Here is a 23,332-nt window from a genome sequence, read left to right as displayed (position 1 = left end):
GACAACTCTTCTTATTCTACATGACACTTGGTACAAGTCACCCCCTCTCCCCCATCACCACTCCTCTTAGTCTAAGTGAAGATAACTAGTAATTTTCAATCTTGTTTTCAATCTCTTGAGGAGGATCACTCCTACATGTTCACTTTTTCAATCTCTTAGTCTAAGTGAAGATAATTCGTAATACTAACTGCTTTTTGTTTATATTTCTTCCACTTTAAAGTAGTTGATGAGAGCGAACACGCTACATTTTGAAACTTGTATAGTGATATTCAGGGTCGGGTACGTTTCCCCAAGTTCTTCAAAAAGCACTAAGACCATCCCATTGAGGTATTGGTCCATTCGGTCACAATATTCATGTGGGACCCATCTAATACTTGTCCAAACTGTTCGTTCCACCCAGCATGAGTCGATAAGATCATCCGCGTCAGTTCAGGATATCCTTCTAACAAACATCTTAATCAACATGTTACGTCAGCTTTTCATCCATCTTTCCCACAAACACTTTTTACCCACAACAATAATATATTCATCCTTTTTAAAAATAATCATATATATTTTAAAATAACTTTTGTCTTTTACCTTTATCTCTCCTCATCCTTCCCCATCCTTCTCTACAAACAACTATGGATGGACATCCTCCATGTCACCACCCACATCAATAGTCTTCCTACAAACACCCTCCATGTCACCACAAATTTCCTATGGACATTCTTGTTATGGATGGTCTAAATACTTTATTACTAGTATTTCTACCCGAGCGTTACCCCGGGAGAAAAACAAAACTCTCGTGATAAAAGTTAAAAACACATTAAGCCGAAAAATAATATTTTCTTGACAAAAGTTAAGAAAATAAAAATTATGGTCAAAAGTAAAGAAATTGAAACTTTGGTAACAAAATTTAGAAATCAAAACTTATGTGGTAAAAAGCATATAGAAGAAAATTTCGGAGCGAGACTTAAAAAAAACAAAGTTATGTGGAAAAAGATTACAAAAGTTAAGAAATTTAAACTTTAAAACAGTTAAAAAACAAAAGTTATGTGACAAAAAGTAAAAGGAAAAATGTTAAAAAAAACGTTTCTATTAAAAAAGTTTAATAAATAAAAGTTATGTGGTAGAAGTAAAAAGGAAATAAACTTTTGATGGGAGAAGCTTAAAAACCAAAAGTTACGTTGCAAAAAGTAAATAAAACAAAACTTTGGTGACAAAAGTTAAAAAACTTAAACTTAAAAAACAAACTCCGTTAAATACTCTTTTGTAACTACCGTTAGTTAGCTAACACCTAACGACTGTTAAAGCCGTTAGCTATTTTGGTTCTGCAACAACTACTTGTACATTATGCATTGAGGGGAATACTTTAAGCTACAATGCTCCCCTCCTCAAACACCGATATTAGGATTTAGTATGTATATATAATTTCTTGGTAGGGACAATGTTCCATGTAATCATGTACCAAAACTATTCTGTTAGAATATGAATTGGATATGTAGTAGATGATGATGGTAGTGTGTAAGTTACAAAAAACACATGTCCTAATTGGTCCTAAAATAAGAGGTGGTCCTAAAATAACCCACTCATATATATATATATATATTGGGGGAAGTGAATATGGGGTTGTCCACTATCTAAGCTTAGATGGGGAATCTCTCACAATTTGTTTTTTTATTCCATAAATATCATGGGGGGCCATCATTTGTTTAAAATGCAAATAATAATAAAATATTTGGGTGTGAGAGGATCTCCATCTAAGCTTAGATGGGGATCAACCCCATATTCACTTTTCTATATGTGTGTGTGTGTGTGTGACTATCAAATGAGAACCAAATTAAAATGAGAACTGTGAAGTCCTTCACTTGATGGTTTAACCCACAAGTGTAGAATACAACAAGTCAAGTAAGCACTAGATTGGACTAGTATAAATGTGACAAGTCAAGTAAGCACTAGATTGGACTAGTATTACAATAAATATAAATGCAAGAATATATATAAAGTAATACGTACTTAAGCAATATAAAGATAAGCAAGTAAAGTAAATGGTGAGACACAATGTAATTTTCAAGTGTATTTTATTTATTGATGTTAAATAAAATACAAGGTTGTTGCGGAACTAAGATATTACAAAGTAAGTATCTAAACAACCTTATGAATTACAAGTGATCTAATATTTGTCAAATAAACTCTTTTGATCGAAATACTTAAAGTTGTGAAGTATAACTGTTTAGATCGAGAGTATTTTGAGCAAAAGCACCAAATTGCAAAAGTGTGTAATTTGAACGAGGGAAGTGACTTGATATTTATAGGCAAAAAGAATAAATATAATATTATTTTTGCCGTACAAATATGGTTACATGCATTTAAGGAAATTACTTTAATTCCTTAAATGCATTGATTAAAGTGCAAGAATAAAGTCACTTGATAGTGACTTGTCTTCTAATTAACCAACCACCTTTACATGCGTGTAAGGCTTTTATCAAAGGACAAATGGATTGTCTGGGTAAAGGCATGTAAAGGCATAAAGTCAATTCCTCGTAATCAGTGTTCAGACTTGTAAGGTCTAGAACACTGTCAAGGACTCCAGTCAGGAGATCTGGTAAGTCTGTCAGTGAGCTCCGCTATTTGTCAGACTTCTTTCTTCAGACTTCAGTCTTCGACTTTACTGAGAATGTTCTTCAGTGGAAAGATCTTGACTGGAGTGAAGTCCAGTGAACCAATCTGGTGGAATCCAGATTCCCGTACAAGTAAATGGTTCACTGGTCTTCACATAATTTTTGGACAAATCTTCAGAGGGCTCTAGTAGTCTCGTCTGGAGCGAGTCCAGTAAATCTGGACCTAACAAATTCCCCCTATTTGTTTAGAAATTATGCAAGGATTTTCAAGCTGTTATCTATACAAGTTTCTGCTTGAAAAATCATTGAAATTTTTTTGACTAAGTCTAATTTTGAAATACTGGGTAGAGGGACAGAGACAGAAAGTGCAGAAGAGCTGCTGGAGGAGGAAGAAGGACCAACATGTCTTCGTGCATCAGCAGCAACTCGAATATTTTGAGCTAATGCTTTTTCTTCAAATTGAAGAGTGCCAAAGAGTTCCTCAAGATCGTAATCCTGAATCTTCTTGGTGGTGCGAAGAATTTGTCTCAAATTTTGCCATTTCAGAGGAAGAGAATCGATGAATTTATGGCACATTTCAAAGTTATCATGAGTGATACCAACGTTAGTCATGTCATTAAGCAACCCTTTGAAACGGGTGTAGGTGCTTTAGAGACTTTCATTGGGAAAAGAAAAGAAGTTTTCATAAGATCGTTTTAAGTCGATCTTTTTGGTTTTTATTAAATCAGCAGACCCTTCATAGGTTCTGACAAGTCTATCCCATACTTCCTTTAGAGAGGGATATTTGATGACGAGCTTCATGACTTCAGTAGGGAGAGTGGTGATAATCATGTTCTTAAGCCTGGCATCAAGATTGACCAGCTTACGCTCATCATTAGTCCATTGGACTTCTGGTTTTACCAGATCAATCACAATCTCAGGAGCTTCAGGTGTAGCTCCTGGAGTTCTTGGGACGTAGGTGGGTATGTAGGGACCTTCAGTTAAGATGGTCATTAGGTAAGGTTCCACCCCTACAATGTGAAGAATCATTCTCTCCTTCCAAGACCCAAAATCTTTTGGCTCGAATTTTGGAGGAATTGATACATAACCAAAGTCACGTTGGTTCACTAGGATAGGAACAGAGGTCATGTTCTTGTTTTAAAGAAAAGAATTTTTTTAGAGAAGAAAGTACAGAAAATTGATGTAAATACAAGAAGGCAAACAGATCTTGTTCCAATGATTTAGGAACGATGGCTCTGATACCACTTTATGGTCCACGAATGCACAACTTATATTATGATTAACTAGGCAGAAAGTAAAGAACAAAAAGTAAATAGCAAGAACAAGAACAAGTTCAAGTGCAAAGATCTAAGCAAGTCTAATCATATATATCATTGATTAAACGATGAATACATGGTCGATATTACAAGTTGACTTACAATAAACAAATGTACAAAGTAATTGCTAAGTCTAGACACACTACAAACTTGAACAATTACAATAAAAGTGACACACACTTCTTTAAGGTGACAAACACAAAGTATATGTTGCGGTAGTGTTGCCTTTTATAGAGAAGAGTTAGGGCAACACAGCCTTACAGAGATAGTGACTTGATATTGGTTGTCGACGTCCCATTGGCTCGTGGTACGTCCATGCAGGAACCTTTGTCTTCATTACTAAAACGGGTATGAAAGAGAACCCTTGTTTTGGTCCCAACTGTACCTTTGTCATACAAAACAAATTACAGTTGGAAGAACCACCATGTGACTCTTGTCTTCTTTTGGTTTGAAATCTTCCTGCCTTGACCAACAAAGTAGAAAGCAAACCACCCGCTGAAGAGAGTCGTGGGACTCGCTGATGTCTTGCTGACCAACAGGGTCAGCGACCAAGTCTGGTCAGCGAATCCTTGACTCAACACAACTTATTAGTAATCATTTGTTCATAAAAAGAAAAATATTAATAATCATTTGTAGTTTTTTGAATTTCAAAACGAAAGTTTGATTACAATTACATCTTTTAATAAACTAATAAAAAATAAATTTTCTAACAAACAACGAATATCAAAACAAAAGTTTGGTTTCTATATAATTACATATACATATTTTAATCTAATAAAAAATGTATTCTCTAACAAACATCTTATAAGCATGTGTTGAAAATAAAATTTAGTCAGAATAAATTAATTGATCAAGAAACTAAAGAAGACTTGATCAAGTTGCCAATTTATTAATTCCTAACTACTCTAATATTCTCATTATCCTTTTTTAATTGTTCATAGTTTGAATATCAAAGCAGAAGCGGAGACATAGTTGTCCCCCGATCTAAGATAAGTTTTCTTCTTTTCTTTTTCTTTTTTTTTAATTTTGACCTTTAACATTTTTTCATAAATTTAATTCTTCATCCGTTCCAATAAATGTGTCATATATATTTTAAATGTTTAAAGTCTTCTTTTATAAACTTTTATCTTAAATATTTTGATTTGTGTTATATAATATTTGATAAAAATTATACTAAAAAAAATATATTTAAAACTCAAACATTTCATATAACCTTCCTCAAATAATATTTATATACAAATTAAAATATTCAAGATCAAAGTTTATAAATGAAAATTTAAAATAAAACACAATTAGTAAGACGGAGAGAGTAGCAGTTTATGCACTTATTTATTAGAATACATTAAAAACTCAAATTATCCATATATGTTATAACAAGTATTAAATAACGTAACACAACAAACATATAACCAAACTTAGACATTTAAAGCAGAACATCTTTTCTTTATTCATCATCATTTAATTATTGATCAAGTTAATTAAAGAAGTCTTGATCAAGTTGCTTTTTAATAGTTTCTATTTTGCAGATGAATCTACCTCAATTGGCAGATACATTTCTAGTTTTTCTTATAGGTATTGGGTTCGATTCTTAGGAGTGACAAGTTTGTGAGATTTTTATCTGAATAACATGTAATGTCTTATGGTCTACATCTCATAGTCTAAAGTACGTTCAGAGTTTCACCATTATACCGTGAGATATTCCCTGATTTCGAAACCGACTAACTGTTTAAAAAAAAAGTAGTTTCCACTTTCCAATACGTAAACAGCATGAAACTAGTGTTGAATCTTCTTTTTATTTGGGTGTAATAATTTGCACACTATTATATATTTAGTTGTGTACCACAAAGGCTAGTAGGAGCAAGGGGTTCTTAGAACCCCCTTTTGTTTCTTTTCGTGACATGTGGAGTTCCCTTGATTTTGGGGGGTTCCCCTTGGAGTGAGGGGTTCCTCCTAACTCTTGTTCTTTTTTTTCTTTTTTTATTTGTTTAATTTGTGTTATTTTAGTAAGTATTTTTTTATTTATTTATTAATAACATACTACTAAACATAATATTTCTTACATAATTCTTAAAAACAAATACAAACTACACATCAAATAAAAGTTTTAAAACATACAAAATACTAATACGTAAACATTAAACATAAAACTACTCATCGTCGGAACTAACGCAATCACCAAAGTCTCAAAACGGATCGGCAACGGGCTCGAAGTCACGTGGTATCGTCGACCATATATGGTCAACCAAGTCCGCCGTTAGCATGTTGTGAGTCTCTCGATTCTTCACCGCACGTAGATTTTGGAGACGTTGTTCCATTGAAGTTTGCGTATACCAATATCCCGGAACTAGAGTGGGATCCTCCTCATCAAAGTCTTGACAAGTAGCTTTGTCCTCGTCCTCCAAAATTATGTTATGCAAAATGACACAAGCATATACCACGTCTTGCATCCTCTCCCTGTCCCAATATCGTGCCGGATTTTTAAGAACCTTCCACCGCTTCTTTAGCACACCGAATGCTCTTTCAATATCTTTTCGTACCGCCTCTTGCTTCTTCTTAAACAGTATTCTCTTCTCATCCACCGGGTCAGTAAAAGTCTTCACAAATGTGCCATATTCTGGGTATATGCCATCACCCAAATAGTAGCCCCTTGCATAGTAGTTGTCATTTGCATAAAAACAAGCTACAAAGTAAATTCAAAAAATATTAGTAACACAACAAAAATTAATATAAGGTTCTACTATCGTGTTTAATAAATACTTGATGGCGCCAAACCATTAACGATCTCTTCAAGAATAGGAGAGGACTCAAACACATTTATGTCATTATTCGACCCCTGCTGTTCGAAATAAGCATTCCATATCCATAAATCGAAAGAGACAACAACCTGAAGTATCATCGACAGATGTCCAATATCACCACGTGTGTGAGTACCTCGCCATGCATTGGGGCACATCTCCCACGCCTAATGCATGCAATCTATACTACCTAACATGCCGGAAAAACCATGAACATGTTCATGGACACTGTATATGCGTTGAATATCAGCCCAAATCGGTCTTCGTAGATACGTAGGTCCATACAAGTTAACTATATATACCTATAAATATATAAATTACATATATAAATATGCGTAATATATAAACTATATATATAAATGTGTGTAATATATAAATGACGTAATCTATACCTATAACTATATATATAAATTACGTAATATATACCTATAACTATGTATACAAATTAACTAATATATATAAACTATATATATAAATTACGTATATAAAGAACAAAACCTGAACAAAAATGTGCAAGTGACTCCCTCGAAGTCCTCTCCGACATATGCAAGTATTCGTCAAGTAAGTCGCTGTTAACACCGTAAGCAAGTTGTCGAATGGCAGACGTACACTTTTGAATTGCACTAAAACCAAGTTTCCTGGCACCGTCATATCTTTGCTGAAAATACCTATACTCCCTCTCCAAATCACCACAAATCCTCAAAAACAACCCCTTTGCATACGAAAACGGCGCCTAAAAATTCTCGGGTTGTAAGTTGGTTCGTCAACAAAGTAGTCACACATCAACCGTTCTTGCGCCTCTGCACGGTTACGTAGCGTGACGCGCCTCCAAAATCGCTGTCGCGGTTCGGCTTCACCATCTCTAACCGTGGCTCGCATCGCTAGATTAACGGACATAGCAACCGCACACTCGACGGCATCATCATAATCGTCGGACCCATAAGACACATCACTTGATGACGAATCTGATGAAAAAACGAAATTATCCATATGTATATATGTATATAAGTGTGTTTGTATGTGTGTTTATATGTTTTTGATTTATAAAATGTTGTAGCATGTGTATATATATATTGAATAAATGAATTTAAAAAAAAAAGGAAGGAAAGAGACGTTGGCAATAGCTAGTTGTCTAGAAACCTTCAAAATTTCATCCGTTCCATTTCGAACGAGGGGGAGTTGTTTTTGCCCAATTGCCCTGGAACGCCCCTTGGGGCGATGTAGACAGCATTCCCGGGGCATTCCATTACCTTTTTGGGCATGCCAACGAAAGAGGACGCTTCACTCCTGAAAGCCTAATTAATATGTTTGAAGGCGTTTTATACTACAATAACATGAAACGTATTCAATGATGTACAGTTAAAATTGATGATGTATTATATTTAGTTTAAACAATTGGGAATGGTTTCATGCATCGCCAACCATACGATTTATTGGAAGTACTGGCAAATGTTGAATTTATATGAATATGATTATAAGTGATGCATCATCCATCTGTACAGTGCAAAAATCATGAAGAAATTGTATATTATTTATTCCTTTTTTGTTCTTTGAATTTACACATTCACTATGGGCACTTATCCTTACATGGAGGGGAGGTATCAAAGGGGGCCAATGCATTCCTGGAAATTTACTTTTCTTCTTTGTACTTTAAGAGTTTTAGATCCTCGTTAGCTTTTTTTTAAATTGATAATACATCCTTTTGCGTTTTGAATAATGTTAGTAACAAAAAGGGTAGGTGATGCCGTTTTGCAATGTAATTTTCACAAATTCAGATCAAGCTAGGGAGGTACATATATATATATACGATTTTATTAATCGATCTGCATGCAAATTAAAATGTTTATCAGAGATATATAGCGAAGTCAATTAACCCTAAATTAATTTGCTGATGGTCTTTAAGCTTGAATGGTAATTAAACAAATGAAATACTTGCAACAATTACAATTAAAGAGAGGCTGAAGGATTGATGATATTTATTAAATAAAAGATATGATTGCTCATTACATTGAAATAGTAAAAAAAAAACAAAAAAAAAAAGACAAAAGAAGCCTTAATTAGGCAAACCGGCCAGTAGATATTAAACGTACGTAAACAAAACAATAAACAAAGTAGACTTTGTTAGCTATGCATTACGGGGTAGTAGTTTATTGAAACTTCAAACTGTACCTTCAGTTTGTATTTATTTTTTTACCATCATTTAATTGCTTCCTGGTTCTCGTGTTGATGCCGTCAGAATGCTTCAATGCAGGCTCGGTGCTTGATCAGTAGTACTGCCGTCATGCATATTTTGTTTTGGTGGCAGCTTCAGCAACGACATGAGAGTCTAAATCCTCCTCTTTATCCTCGACCTTGGGTTTAACCAGCTCTTTGTATCTCTTTCCAATGTATGCCACGGGGTTAACAACCAGCTCTTTGAGTCTACTTCCAACTAAAACGATTAGTTGAATGAGACGGATTATTAAACCATACTGATTCACACTAGTAGTGGCGTATGGTTGTTGTGGTTCTTGTGTATTATCATCGATTGACTGCAGGCTCGCTGCTTGATCACTGCCATCGATCGTTTCATCACTAAAAGGTATATAATCACAGGCCGTTCTATGCACGGGCCTGAATGGCTTCGTTTCAACTTTTGTAATGTTTGGAAAGGGACTTGTAAAAAACCTAGCATTAGCCTCAATGTTGCCATCCATGTCGTCATCGATGCCGGAATGACTCATCTTGAGCAGGTAGCGATTACGTTTTCAGGTGGGTCCGGAACGTTAAGTACTAAATCTGCAGAGTCTGGTTACGTTAGTACTAAAGACTTACATATTTATATATATACATATATTGGTAAGATTAATAATCAAAGACAAATGGAAATTAACCTGAAATTGTGTATTGAGAGAATCAACGAACAGATACAATTGTAATATGAAGACTGAATGCCTAATCCTATCCCGAACTGTACCTATTTATAGAGTATTACAATCGGAGTGCACAGCTTTACTCCCTAAAGTTCTTTTCTTCTTATTTTGAGCACCAAAGTTTTACGTATGCTGAGGTATGCCAATTGAACTAAGTTTTAAATTTCATACTTTTGACACAAAACTTATCTACGTCACTCTTCAATCAACAAAATAAGTCCTTGTCCTTTCTTTTGTGTGGTAGTTGTACTTCTTATAACCCCCATATATTCTTAGGGGAAAGGAATATGAGGCTGTTAGACATCTAACTTGGGTGAAAAATCTTTCACATAGTTTTTTTTAAACCATAAAAAGCATGGGTCCCTAACATTTATTCAAAATAATAAAAAACAAATTAGTATGTGAGAGGTTTTTCATCCAAGTTGGGTGCATAACAGCCTGATACTCACTTTTCTTATATACTTAACCACTAACTAAGCTAAAATAAACTAGTTTTATTATTTCGTCAAAGTAACACTGTTGACTTCTTTATTAACGGTAAATTGGGTTTAGAGATATTACCTTTTCATTATTTCAACTCTACTCAAAAACAAATTATCTTCGGAAAATCTATGTTTTCATCCTGCGGGTATATTGTTCACACCATGATTTAAACCCCAAACCTCCAAATCTTAGCTATCGTGAATGTCAATCCATCCAATGATGATTGATAGGAACACCCTTTTGCTAATATTTGATTGATGATCCAGTTAATTTGTTTTTGTTTTGAACAGGCAAAGTTATGTTAATATTAAAAGCCAATTATCAAGACACTAGCTGCTAACAAGTACAATTAAAAATCTAGATAATAAAAATAAATAAAAAAAACTACAGTATCTAGGAGTCTTTAACTACAAGGACTGCAAAAGGATAGAAAAAAATTCGTGCCAATTACTGATAACCCACACGAGTAAAACATCACCTATAGAGGTCACACCACTAGTTTTCACCCCGTAGTGTTTTTGATGAATTCCTTAACAAGACGGAAGGAACACTCCTGTTTGATCAAATAATCGCATTATGGCACAACCGAAGGGGTGTAAGGGTTTCGAAGATGATTTGTAGGTGATTCGCGAATGGTAATAGGGTTGCGGCCGCTTTACGCCTATTTAATGTTTTTGATTTGTCACCGATCCTAAGGGCCGGTGTTGTGTTATGCGTGTAGGGTATGAGAGAAAATGATTTTGTGCCGTATTCTATTCTTTATATAGAGGGTTAGAAACTTGGAGATGAGGGTAAGAGAATTAGGGTAAATGTCATCCTCTTTTTATGATATCTTCTATCTTTAACTATGGGTCTATGTATATCCTATATCTTAATATATTTCTTTGGAGTTTGGGTGTTATTTCCCAAAGGCTCCGAAGTAGTTATATTGAGCGAGGTTGTGCTCTGTTCTGGGTATTTATAAATAAATAATCATTACCTGTATGAAGATGTTTTCGTATCTGCTTTAGGTACGGAGATAAAGCTCCGTATAGGGTATATCATCAAGCCCCCAGTCTAACGGGAGATCAAACTACAATAAATTTGTTGTTTGTACGCACTTTTTCTACGTACTCCTTAAAAAATGTGTAAAATTTGGTTAAGTTATTCGCATTTAAATATGTGTACAAATAGTTTACATTAAAAAATGCGAAAAAATTATAAGTTTCACATTTAAAAGTGTGAAGAAAAATGTTTACACCCTAATATGTGTATACAATATTAGATATATACACGCTTTTTAATGTATAGATAATTTTCTTCACACTGAAAAATCACTTCTTCGCGGATGAGTTCTACGAAAGTGTGTAAAAATCACTTGCGAAGAAATTATTTCCACACTTATAAGTGCATAAAGTATAAAATTTGTACACACTTGTTAGTGTGTATATTGTTTCTTCACATTTTTAAATGTGAAACTACTAAATTTCTTCGTATTTTTTTATGTAGATTATTTGTACACATTTTTAAGTGCGAACAAATCAACAAATTCTACACACTTTTTAAAATTGTGTAGAATAAAGTGTGTAGAATCAACTAATTTGTTGTAGTGAGAGGCTTTCTTCAGAGTGTCCGGTTAGACTTTAAAAATGTGCTCTGTTGCTACGTGTTGCAACTTGCCCGTCTTATCAGCCTATTAATATATATATATATATATATATAATCGGCATTAATTCCATTTGCTTCAGAGAGTTAATTACGGTTTATCCCTTAGAGTGAAAAAATAAGTACTTATTCTGTTCAAAATCATTTCAAGTGTGTAACTTATATTTTTCAATTCAATAAATAAAAGGGCTAAATAATTAAAAGTACCTCAACTTGTCACTTTATTGAGGTTAAAAGAAAAAAAGTGTCCTATGGTGGAGACAAAAACCGGCTAAAACGTCTATTATAGGTTTGTACCGTCTGAGGCATTAATTATGTAGGGCCGGTCATTACTTACGTAGCAGCCATGTGTACACCAAGAACCCCACTTAGATCAGAAATAAATACTTCCATTCTTCTTCCCCCCTCTCTCTCCCCTCCCCCTTTTCAGATTCTGGCCAACCCACCACCGAACCGCCGCTCCATACTTCTTGTGACATCATTAACAACCCTTTTGATTTCAAATACATCTTTCATTGAATCACATGACCATGTATCCAGTTTGATTTCATTAATATAATAATAAAAAAAGAAAATCAACAAAAATGATCTACAACTTCTCTCATCAGTTCGATCACCGTTATACATCGAATAAATCTGAAAATCATAAGGATTTGATCACAGTAACATTCTGAACATGATGATACTTTCATATTTTCGATTGATGAAGTTTCATTGACAGTTGAGTTTTCTAGCGAGTGGTGAATTTTCCGGCGATGTTCAAAATTGCTTTTGTTGGTCAGGGTTTATGTGGATGGGATTCCTAAGGGTTTTGGTACAAATTTTATGTCTTAACTCGAAGAATTGAATAAGATATCATCTTTTTAATTCTGCAGGCAAAAAGTCAAATTTTTCGGCGAGTTTAAATCGAAACTGTTTTTGGTAAGAGTTTGTTCGCGATCAATTTCTGAGTATTTTGGTGTCAATTTCGTGTCCTAATTCAGAGAAACGAGGGAGTAATCAAGGAAGTACATAGGACAAGTACCTAACCTTTTTCATTGCTTTATCAATGTTATCCTTCTGCTCATAACCCACGACAAAGGTTACTAAGTACTTCGGTTTCATAGTCAGGTCCTGTAAGTTTCACCCTACCAAATAAATGTTTATCAAAAATAAAATCAGTGGATCTTAACCTATTTGAAATAGGCCTCTTGAAAAGTAGAAAAGTAATTTATCAAGGTAAAGTGGAAATGCAAGAAGATGATAATGAAACCAACAGAATTCACGATCCCTATTCTTTGCGGATAGCTTTCATTGAATTTAGAAAATGTTATAATTTGGGTGGTTTGATTTTTATATTCTGCATTTGAAATAGATGTTGATATTAGATGATATGAATATGATAACATGACATACACTTCATTATCTTTTTTCGTTTATTTAATATAAAATTAAATTAAAAGTAGATTATGACCAGTAACCTGTTGTTTAGGCTACAATAGATTCTTTAGCCGGTTTTTGTTCTCAACCTAGGAAACTTTTTTCTTTTAACCTCAATAAAATAAAAAGTGACAAGTTGAAATACTTTTCAATCAATTAACCCTAAATAAAACTCTATCATTTGTATAGAAGGTAGTTTTGACCCATTAACCGAACCTAAAATTAGGGCCTTTGTGGTTCGAAAAATTTAAAAGAATGTGATGGAATGTAAATTGAAATTTTTCATATAAACATGACATGACATGGAAGAAAACCTAAAAATTCAAAATTTTGAATTTGTTGAATCTATGGTTTTCGACTATATTTTCTCAATTTAAATTTTACCCAATTATAAAGAGTAGTAGTCAACAATTACTTTAAGCTAGCTTAACTGCTTAAGGTAACTTAGCAAATTAAATAAAGCCCATAAACATTCCACAAATGTTTAGATTATATATAGTTTAGTTTTAAAACGTTCAAATGTTTTTTAAACTACTCTATAAAGTAAACTAACTATTTTCTTTAAATAATTAAAATTTTGAAATGACCATGTTAGTCTCTCTTCTTTATTTACTAATTTAAACATTTTCACTTATTTACCTATAATACCTTTAATGAAATAAATTACAACATAGATCATCCAACCCTTAAAGAACTATATTAACCTCTATTACATCAACTAATTTACATTCACCACCACGCTACCACCACCGTCACCGCCGCACATCGCCGCCACCACTGCCTCCGTCACCACACCTTTGTCGCTACTACCATTATCACCGTATCGCACGGGTATCTGTCTAGTATATAATAATAGAGGATAAAAATAACTTTGTAATAGGGATCTAAATTTCGTGATTTAACAAAACGTGTGTTTTTAAGCAATTTTGTTTGTCTTCAAACAGCTACCAATATTTAATAGTTCCCTGTCATGGGCACTTTGCTTGTGTCATCACAGTGTCACACATATCATTAAGACCAAGGTTGTTTTGTATAAGAAATTTTGCTTTCAGTCAGAGTTAGTCAATATCTATATCTATAACTAAGTTTTTAATATATAAAAAGAAGTAATAGGTCCTGTTTACATTTTACATAATAAAATTAATAATTAACCATTTAATCTATTAAGTTAAACTTTATGTTGCTTTTGCTACTTAATAAGACAAATAACAAGTTAATGCACAAAATTTAAAGGTATACATGAAAAGAGAAAAATGATACAATGATGCAATGTTTAGCTGTATATTTAAGTTGCAGTTTAAAGTTTCTTCGTTTATCATAACTAGTATGAGGTACTGTATATATTATTTTTAACCCAAAATTCATTATATATATTAAATTAAAAATAAACACGTTATTATTTAAATACCCGTTATTATGGTACTTCCAAAAGTTGTTGTTAATTATATGCACAATTACAGCTACCAACTACAGGGGAAAGATAATTTGAGATCAACTAAAAAAAGTCTAAAAAGGAACCATTGATTTTCGTAACTTACACACCACATCATCATCTACTACGATATACAAGACTTTTTTTGTAAAAACACTAAGACTTTCCAGCGACAAACCCACAGACAAATCATGTGTAAGTTAACTTACACATAATTTTCTGGTGGGCACGTCGCCGGAAAGTCTTAATGTTTTTACAAAAAAAGTCTTGTATATCGTAGTAGATAATGATGGTGTACAAAAATCAATGATCCTAGTTGGTCCTAAAATTAGAGTTGGTCTCAAAATATCTCACCCCACCAACTACAAATCTATATATATATATATATATATAGGGGGAACACTCACATATAAGGCTGTCGGGTATCTAAGCTTAGGCGTAGAACACTCACATATTGTTTTTTTAATCCATAAAAATCATGAGGGCCCATGCATTTATTCATTAAACAAAAAATAATAAAATATTAGTATGTGAGGGGTTCCACACCTAAGCTTAGGTGTCGGACAGCCTTATATTCCCTTTTCCCATATATATATATATATTATATAATAGATAATGGACTAAAGCCCATACACTAGTTAAAAAACAAGTATTCCATTTCTTTGATTTGTTCATATATTCAAATTCGCATAATAACTTTCTCATCCAAGTTTTTACGGTTGGCTATAAACGTTTTTGAAAATATCATATTCACGATGAATACTGCCGGTGGTGACACATTCAAAATACTACTTGATTGTGTAGAAAAAGGACAGAATCGCTACAACGATAATCAGACGTCTATTTTCATGGTTCCTAGTATGCTTAGAGATCTTAGCCAAGGTTCATTTGAGCCTCGGTTGGTCTCTATAGGACCTCTGCACAGTGAGCATAAAAATGTGCAACAATCATCAGGGCTGAAAGAGTCTTATCTGCACGACCTATTCCATAATTTCGACTTCTCAGATTCCATGCGAGAACAAGCTTTAAAAGATTGTATGGAAAAGGTAAATACTTCCATAAACCAAATCAAGGCATCATATTCTGTTATGAAAAGTCCTGTTAGTGATGACGAGCTTGCCAAGATGATGGTTCTGGATGGTTGCTTCATACTCGAATTCTGTTACAAGCATTTCAAGAATTACAAAGTGTGTTTGCCAAACATGATGCAAAATGTTTGTATTGCCATTGATCTAATTTTGGTGGAGAATCAAATTCCTTTCTTTGTTCTTCAAGATTTATTCGACTGCACCCTCAAAAAACACGTAACAATTTCTCTTACAAAAATGCTTTATACAGTTCTAGCAGAGTACCTCCATCCATTCTACTATCCCATACCTGAAACCGCCGATTCAGTCCCAGATGTTGCCACAGATTCAACATATGATCATATTCTTGGCCTTTTTCACAGACGTTACAAGCTTCCACAAACCAACCCATCAGAGGAAACCAAACCACCACTACAATCGGAGGAAACCGAAACCCAGGTACATTCAGCTATAGACCTTGATAGGTCGGGTGAGAACTTTAAGCCTCGCCAAAAAAGAAATTTCCTAATGTCTTGGGGCAAGCCTATTGCTGGCCTTTTTCACAGACGACATAAGCCTCCACAAACTGAGTCATCAGACGATAGCCCAGTACATTCAGCTGTAGACCTCGATAGGTCAGGGGTGAAATTTATGCCTCACCAAAATGAAACATTCCCGATGACCATTGAGTTTAAACCATCTTTGTTTACATATTTTCCATTCTATTGGGGCAAGCCTACTCTTTTTTTGCCAAAACTTGTTATTGATGACTATAGTGAGCCAGTATTCAGAAACTTCATCGCGTATGAGCAATCTGTACCTCGTGTTCATTATCACTTCACATCATATGCATATGCTATGGATAAACTAGTCGATACTCAAGAGGATGTTACTAGGCTGGTGAAATCAAAAGTTATAGTCAACAGACTAGGTTCAGATGAAGAGGCTGCAAATCTGATCAACAGACTATGTAGAAACATTTCACTTGTCGATTACTGTTACACCCAACGGTTCAAAGAAGTGCACGACTATTACAGTGGTTACTGGCCCAAAAATGTTGCAAGGTTAAGACGTACGTATTTCAGTAGTCCATGGAATGCCATTGCTCTATTTGCTGGAATCATCTTGTTTTCTCTGACCGTTGTTCAAACTGTCATTTCCATCCTTGCCATGTAATCATCCCTTCACTAAAACAAATATAATAAAGCACTTATTGCTAATGCATTTTAGTGGTTATTGTTTCTTCTTTCATTCAAGTACACAACGCTGTAACTGTAAGTCAAGGATGTTTTACTATTGTATGGGTCTAAGAAGAGTTATTATCGTTCAATAAAATTTTAAGTTGTACTATTATTAATTTTATGTTACTTTATATATTATCTCACACATGTGAGGCGTAAAGCGGTTTGGCCCCAACTAGCTTAAGGATCGGACTGCCAACAGATCATTGTGTACACGACTAAACCCACATAAACTCTAGTTGCGGTTTCGTGTACAATTAATCACAAACCTTCAACGAACTTTCAGATTTTATTCTAGTTTTGACCCGATTTAAACGCTTAAAATGTTTGTATCGTGTTTGTATACCATAAAAATAAATGTTGGACTAATCTCATTGCTTCAAACAGAGTATTGCTTAGTTTTCTTAGTAAAAGTTTAGTGATAACAATACTCAGTAGTCCGTATTACTGTTTGGCACGAAGAAAACGAAATTGAGAGTTTAATACCTCGGATTTGGTTCCGGAAATGATCACGTATATCTCGATCGACGAGGTTCAACTTGTAACCTACATAGTTCTATCGAAGGTGATGGACGTTTTTTGATCGACTAATTAAGCTCTTCGAAGGATTGATGCATGAAATACATCATTGATAATAATTAGGATAAACGCGTAAGATTTTGGACACAAACCATTTATAGACATGATCTACCAAAATTTCCATTGATAGAAACAGAGACGATCCCGTTAGTTACATTTAATTTTTAGTAATGGTATTGAATTGTGACAAAATTCCCATATCTTTTTTGTTCGATAAGCAAGAGTTGATTTTTATTAATGATAATTTCAATATATCGTCTCTATAATTAAGTTATAACCTGACAAAAGTTTGTTTTTATGTTACGCACACCGACGGATCCAGGAAATTGAGAAATAACCTCACGGTAAAATAGCCTCATCCCTCAATATGGTAAGACCTAAATCTTAAGCAATATAACCTCATGGTAACATCAAAATATTCGATTTTATGCACAGAAAATAACACAAAAAACAGTTGTTAAACAACCTCAAACAGAGCAAAAAAATACTAGAACAGAACCAAAAACTGCGCTAAAACATGGATGTTAATGCTTACATAGTTTGTTATGGAGTATGTACCTAATTTGCATTAAGAATCAAACAACTGATATGGAGGCGTTAAACGTGGATATAACCATGTGGACTACATGTAATCGTGAACTCATCGATACTACGTCATAAAGCTTAAAGGTTTTGGGAATAATGTATATACTAGATTTTAGACCCGTGTCAAATACACGGTTTCTACAGCATTATCAATATAAGAATTAGTATATGAAAAAAAAAAAAAAAAAAAAAACCTTATACGTTAAATGTAAAAATATGCTTAAAAGAATTGAGATTTTCAAATGTTAATATTGAATGCTAACTCATATCAAGGCTTGATTGTGTAGCAAAATTTCTTTCATACAAACTCTTATAAAAAGACAATATTTTAACTTTGATTACACTATTGACCGAGTTTTCATTCATGTGTTGCAAAAAAAGAAATTTTATTTTCGTTAGACATGATTGTTAAGAACAATAAAAGTAGCGGCTGGTCCATGGGGTTTTCAAAGATTTTGTTTGTTGTGATTTTATTTGTATGTTCAATTTATATAAGAAGAATATGTATCCTAAATATAGTTTGATTCCAATTACTAATAACAACAATAATTATCTTAATTATAGTCTGATTACAATTACTAATAACAATAATTTAATTTGATTACAATTAAAAATATAAAATAAAATATTGATATAAACATGTAACATTCCTAACTTATAGCTATATTTTGTTATTAGATAGACATTGTGCAATAAAGTATTAATTAATTATAAACTGGGTTAAATGTGTAAATTGGTGATGGAAAACCAAAAAGTGTAAATTAATTTAAACATGTGTTGATTTAATTAACTTTAAGAAAATTGAGAACTGTGATTGATCAATTAAATTAATGGCTTTGAGAAATTGAGAACTTGAGAACTTTGAGAAATTGAGAACTTATAAGATATTGTGGAAGCACGGTAGGATGTCCGATAGTACATGGGAATCCGAGCATGACGTCCTAGTTTACTATCCGTCTTTGCATATGGCTTGGATCACAAGGCCGTGATCCGTTTGAAGTGGGGGAGAATTGTAACACCCCAAGAATTTTAAGGTAAAAAAATTTACCCCTTTTTATAGTTTTGACATTAAATTAATTTCCTAGTATTTCATTTTTGAATGTGGGGTTAATTTAGTTGGAACTTTAACGGATAGCGGGTAGAATACCCACAAATTATGAAATGGGTCGTGGCAAGCCAGGAAGGTGCCAGCCAACTCTCTTTGAATTGAGTCATAATCCACTATTACTCTTTTCTTCCCCCATCATTTTCTTCATGCAATTTTCTCAATTTCATTACAAAATCAAAGTCTAATTCTCTCTAATTCAAAAAGGGAAATCATCCACAATAATCATCACCATCAAATAGTCTTTATTCAAGAATTGAAAGTTAAGGTTTGAGAGGTGTGTGGTGGTGGCCGAATTTCAAGAGGGAAAAGGGAAGAGGAAGAATTTTCCAATTAAGTCTTGAATTTGCTTTTGTTGTGAGGTATTGATTTCCCCTAACCTAACTTTTATATTTCTTTTTGGAATTAGGGTTCATAGAGTGAACCAATTTGGGGATTTTTGATAGAAAATTATATTATGGTGATTTCTCCCAATTCCTTAGATAACCTAGTTTGTCATTGAGTTATGTGTTAACTTTGACTATGAAAATGATAAGTTCATGTGATAATTTAAGTTCTTGAGAAAATATGAGTTTTGACTAGATATGGTATTGTTGATGAAAATGGTAGGTTGAACTACCTAGTGTTATTGTTACAGAAAATGGAACTCAATGACAAATGGGTTGGGTTTTGGGTGTAAGAAGGCTAGTGATTAAGAATGACTAGGTTGAGCTAGTCATAGTTGTGAATGTAAGCTTATGCATTTTTACGACATGATCATAGGTTGAAGCTTGCTTGTGCTTGTTCGTTTAGCGTTATTGTCTTTGTTGCGGAAGAGGTGAGTATATTTGCAACCTTTATGTTTATGTTGGATCAATTGACCACCATGTTGAAGTATTTGTCCATGTGTGGAAAGACCACCATGTTGAAGTTATTTGTCCATGTGTGGAAAGACCACCATGTTGGAGTTGTTAGTCCATGTGTGGTAATTGATTGGCTTATATGGATCCATATATGTGTTGTTAGTGTGCAAGATGAATATGTAAATGTGACATGACGATGCCATAGGTTACATGTGAAAATCCTTGTACTTTGCCCTCTTTCGTATCCATAGATGTATGCAAGTATATTCACTAAGCATTCGCTTACGTTTTAGTTGTTTCCTTTTTATAGGCGGTTCCGGAAGAAGGAACTAAGAACTTGTTGATTTAAAGTTGAAGTTACTTTTGGAAGACTTGGAGGTATTGCCATTCATGGAAGAATGGTATTTTGTGTAGACACTTAGATATCCCACCTCATTATGGCTCTTGACACTCTTGAATGTTTTGCTAATCTTGTTTTTGGTAAATTTTTGGAATTATGGTCATGTTGGGTCTTATGGTTTCAAGAGTAAGTATGGTCGTTTTGTTTAAATTGTCAACTTGGGTAAACGACCCATTTGGTTGTGTTTATGGATGTTGTTTCAAATAAATATCATAACTATGCTTGTAAATGGGTCAAATCCTTGTTTGAACTCAAAAATGTTGTAATATGAGGTTTGGTTTTGAGTTGGAAAAGGTTGCAAATTGAGTTAATAGTCAAATTTGATGTTTGGTGTGTGCAGTAAGAGTACAGACGCAGACACGGCTGACCATGCTCAGCGTCTGCAGTATTTCCTTTTGGTGTTCAGTTTCTGAGAGGACGGACGCAAAGCACGGTCGACCGTGCTTGCGGCCGCAGTTTCTCTGTCTTCGAGCAAAATCTTTCCGAGCTTCATCCGATGTTTTCAAGGTCTGAAACTTATAGGATATGTTTATTATAACATATTAAGGTGTTCTAATTTGTTAGATTTTGAATTTGAACATTTTGAGTTTTTCACCTTATTTTGTCTAAAATTTTTCTAAGTATGGATTGGTAAAATAAAGTCAACTTGTAAAAAAAAAAATGGTCGAGTCGAGTTGAGTTCTTTCAAGTGGTATCAGAGCCGAGGTTTAAGTGATTTAGGTATTCCCTCGTTTAGTGAATGCCTAGACTTAAACCTTAGACATGACTTGACCTTAGGTGTTCGGTAATTTTATATGAGACCCGAAAGAGTGTTTGATGATGTTAGCTTATAAACTTGCTGGTATTAAAGCACAATAAGAAGCCGGCCTTATTGTGGTTGAAGTACTAACAATTTTATAAACTAACGGCATCAAACCTTGGGACGGTTTAGTATAAAATTATAGGTTTGGTTTTAGTTTGAGTACGTAGAGTAAGTTATGAAATTAAATTTGTTTTATCTACTCTTTTTATAGTATGGCCGATCAACGCAATGACGAAGATGAACATAATAGACAAAATGAAGAAGAAGAGCCTATATTTAATGAAGATAGCATGGATATCTCAGACCAAATTAGGAGAGCGCTTGAAAAGTATACTCCAGTTTTGCTCAAAAGGCTAAATCAAACATTGGAAGGGAGGTAAATGATCATATTGCCCAAATGATCAAGGAAAAAGTTGCAATTAATGTGCAACGGGAGTTCGAGAAGCGTGATGCCAAAGATAATGGCAAGAAAACTGAAGATGAAAAGGAAGTAGAAGTGACCGGGGAAAGAACTTACAAGAAGAAATTCACCTTCCGAGACTTTGAAGTGTGCCACCCACCGGAGTATCACGGTGACTGTGATCCCATCGTGTGTACCTGGTGGATATCTGAGATCGAGGGGGCATTCCGTACTAGTCAATGTCCCTCTCATTTGAAAGTGGTATTCGCGGTTGGGATGTTAAGAAATAGTGGAAAGAGGTGGTGGGATGGCTTGTTGACAATCAAGAAGGTGGCCTTGGATAACGTAGAGTGGCCCGAGTTTAAAGAAATGTTCTTCAAGGAATTTTGGTCGGAAGCCGAAGTAACAAAGATTAGAAGCGAATTTCTCAACGATTGTCAAGGTACCATGAGCTTGAACGAATTCCGAGCCCAATTCTTGGACAAGGCTCAATTTTGTCCGGATTTTCTAAAGAATGATCAATTGCTCAAAGAGCAATTTTACTTGAAGTTGAAAAAGAGCCTACGAGAGAAGATTAGCCTACGCCAAATGGAGTCTTTCTCCATGTTGGCGGATGTGGCTAGGGACCACGAGATTGAGATGGTTAGGGTGGATGAAGGCGAGTTAAAAAGGAAGCACGAAGATGTGAATTCCCCCAACAAACGGTTCAAACAAGAGGGTAGTTCCGGTAACAACTCTCATAGAAGAAACATTCCCTTTTGCCGTCAATGCAAGAGGAATCACTCAGGGGCATGTAAGGCGACAGATAGAGGTTGTTATACTTGTGGGAAGCCGGGGCACACTAGTCGGGAGTGCCGGTCAAAGCCCCAAAAGCCCGTTTATTGTTTCAAATGTTTTGAAGAGGGCCACATGAGAAACTCGTGTCCTAAATTGACCGAGGAAGAAAGACTTGAGGAAAGGAGGAAAGAAGCGGAAAGGAAGAATGATCAAGCTCACAGAAATCCACGGTGGAACAACTAAGAAATACGGATGACGTTGTCACAGGTACATTTCTTGTATATAATGTGCCTATGCGTATTCTCTTTGATTCGGGGGCAAATAGATCATTTGTTGCCACTAGGGTAATTCATGTTATTCCCGTGCCTAATTCGTGTCTAGAAAATACCTTGCAAGTTCAGGTTGGAAATGGTAGGATGGAATTAGTGAAGGATGTTTATAAAGGGTGTGAGATCAAGATTTCTTCGGAGCTCTTCCAAGCCAATTTAATTCCTTTTCCGATGGGAGAATTTGACGTAATTTTGGGCATGGATTGGTTGAGCTCTTGTAACGCCAAAATTGCGTGTGATGAAAAGGCGATATATTTGAAGAATTCTAAAGGTGAAGACTTGGTAGTTTTTGGTGATAGAAAGGAACGTTCCATTGCCATATGCACTTTTGCTCGTGCCAAACGTTATATGTCACATGGCTGTCATGCCTATCTTGCTCACATCGTTGATGTGGAGAAGAAACCTCTATCCATCGAAGACCTTCCAATCGTTAATGAATTCACCGATGTCTTTCCCGATGACTTGCCGGGTGTTCCTCCCGAACGGCAAGTTGAGTTCTCTATTGATCTCATTCCGGGGGCTAACCCCATTGCTAAAGCTCCTTATCGTTTGGCTCCAACGGAAATGCAAGAGATGATGAAGCAACTTCAAGAATTGCTTG

The 23,332-nt window shown here is 34.5% G+C and overlaps 2 protein-coding genes across 2 annotated transcripts; both read left to right on the top strand.

Annotated features, from left to right (window-relative positions):
• The first annotated feature begins 15,359 nt into the window (after positions 1-15,359).
• LOC122587987 (putative UPF0481 protein At3g02645) lies at positions 15,360-21,605 on the top strand. The gene is made up of 3 exons (XM_043760134.1): positions 15,360-16,156; positions 16,307-16,843; positions 21,437-21,605. Exons 1-3 carry the CDS (start codon positions 15,360-15,362, stop codon positions 21,603-21,605), a joined length of 1,503 nt encoding a protein of 500 aa, XP_043616069.1.
• Positions 21,606-21,622: 17 nt separating this feature from the next.
• Positions 21,623-22,645, top strand: LOC122587986. The gene has a single exon (XM_043760133.1). It carries the CDS (start codon positions 21,623-21,625, stop codon positions 22,643-22,645), a length of 1,023 nt encoding a protein of 340 aa, XP_043616068.1.
• The last annotated feature ends 687 nt before the right edge of the window (positions 22,646-23,332 follow it).

Source organism: Erigeron canadensis, chromosome 2 (genome assembly GCF_010389155.1).
Source record: "Erigeron canadensis isolate Cc75 chromosome 2, C_canadensis_v1, whole genome shotgun sequence".
NCBI lineage: Eukaryota > Viridiplantae > Streptophyta > Magnoliopsida > Asterales > Asteraceae > Erigeron > Erigeron canadensis.
This window is presented reverse-complemented; position numbering and strand designations above follow the sequence as displayed.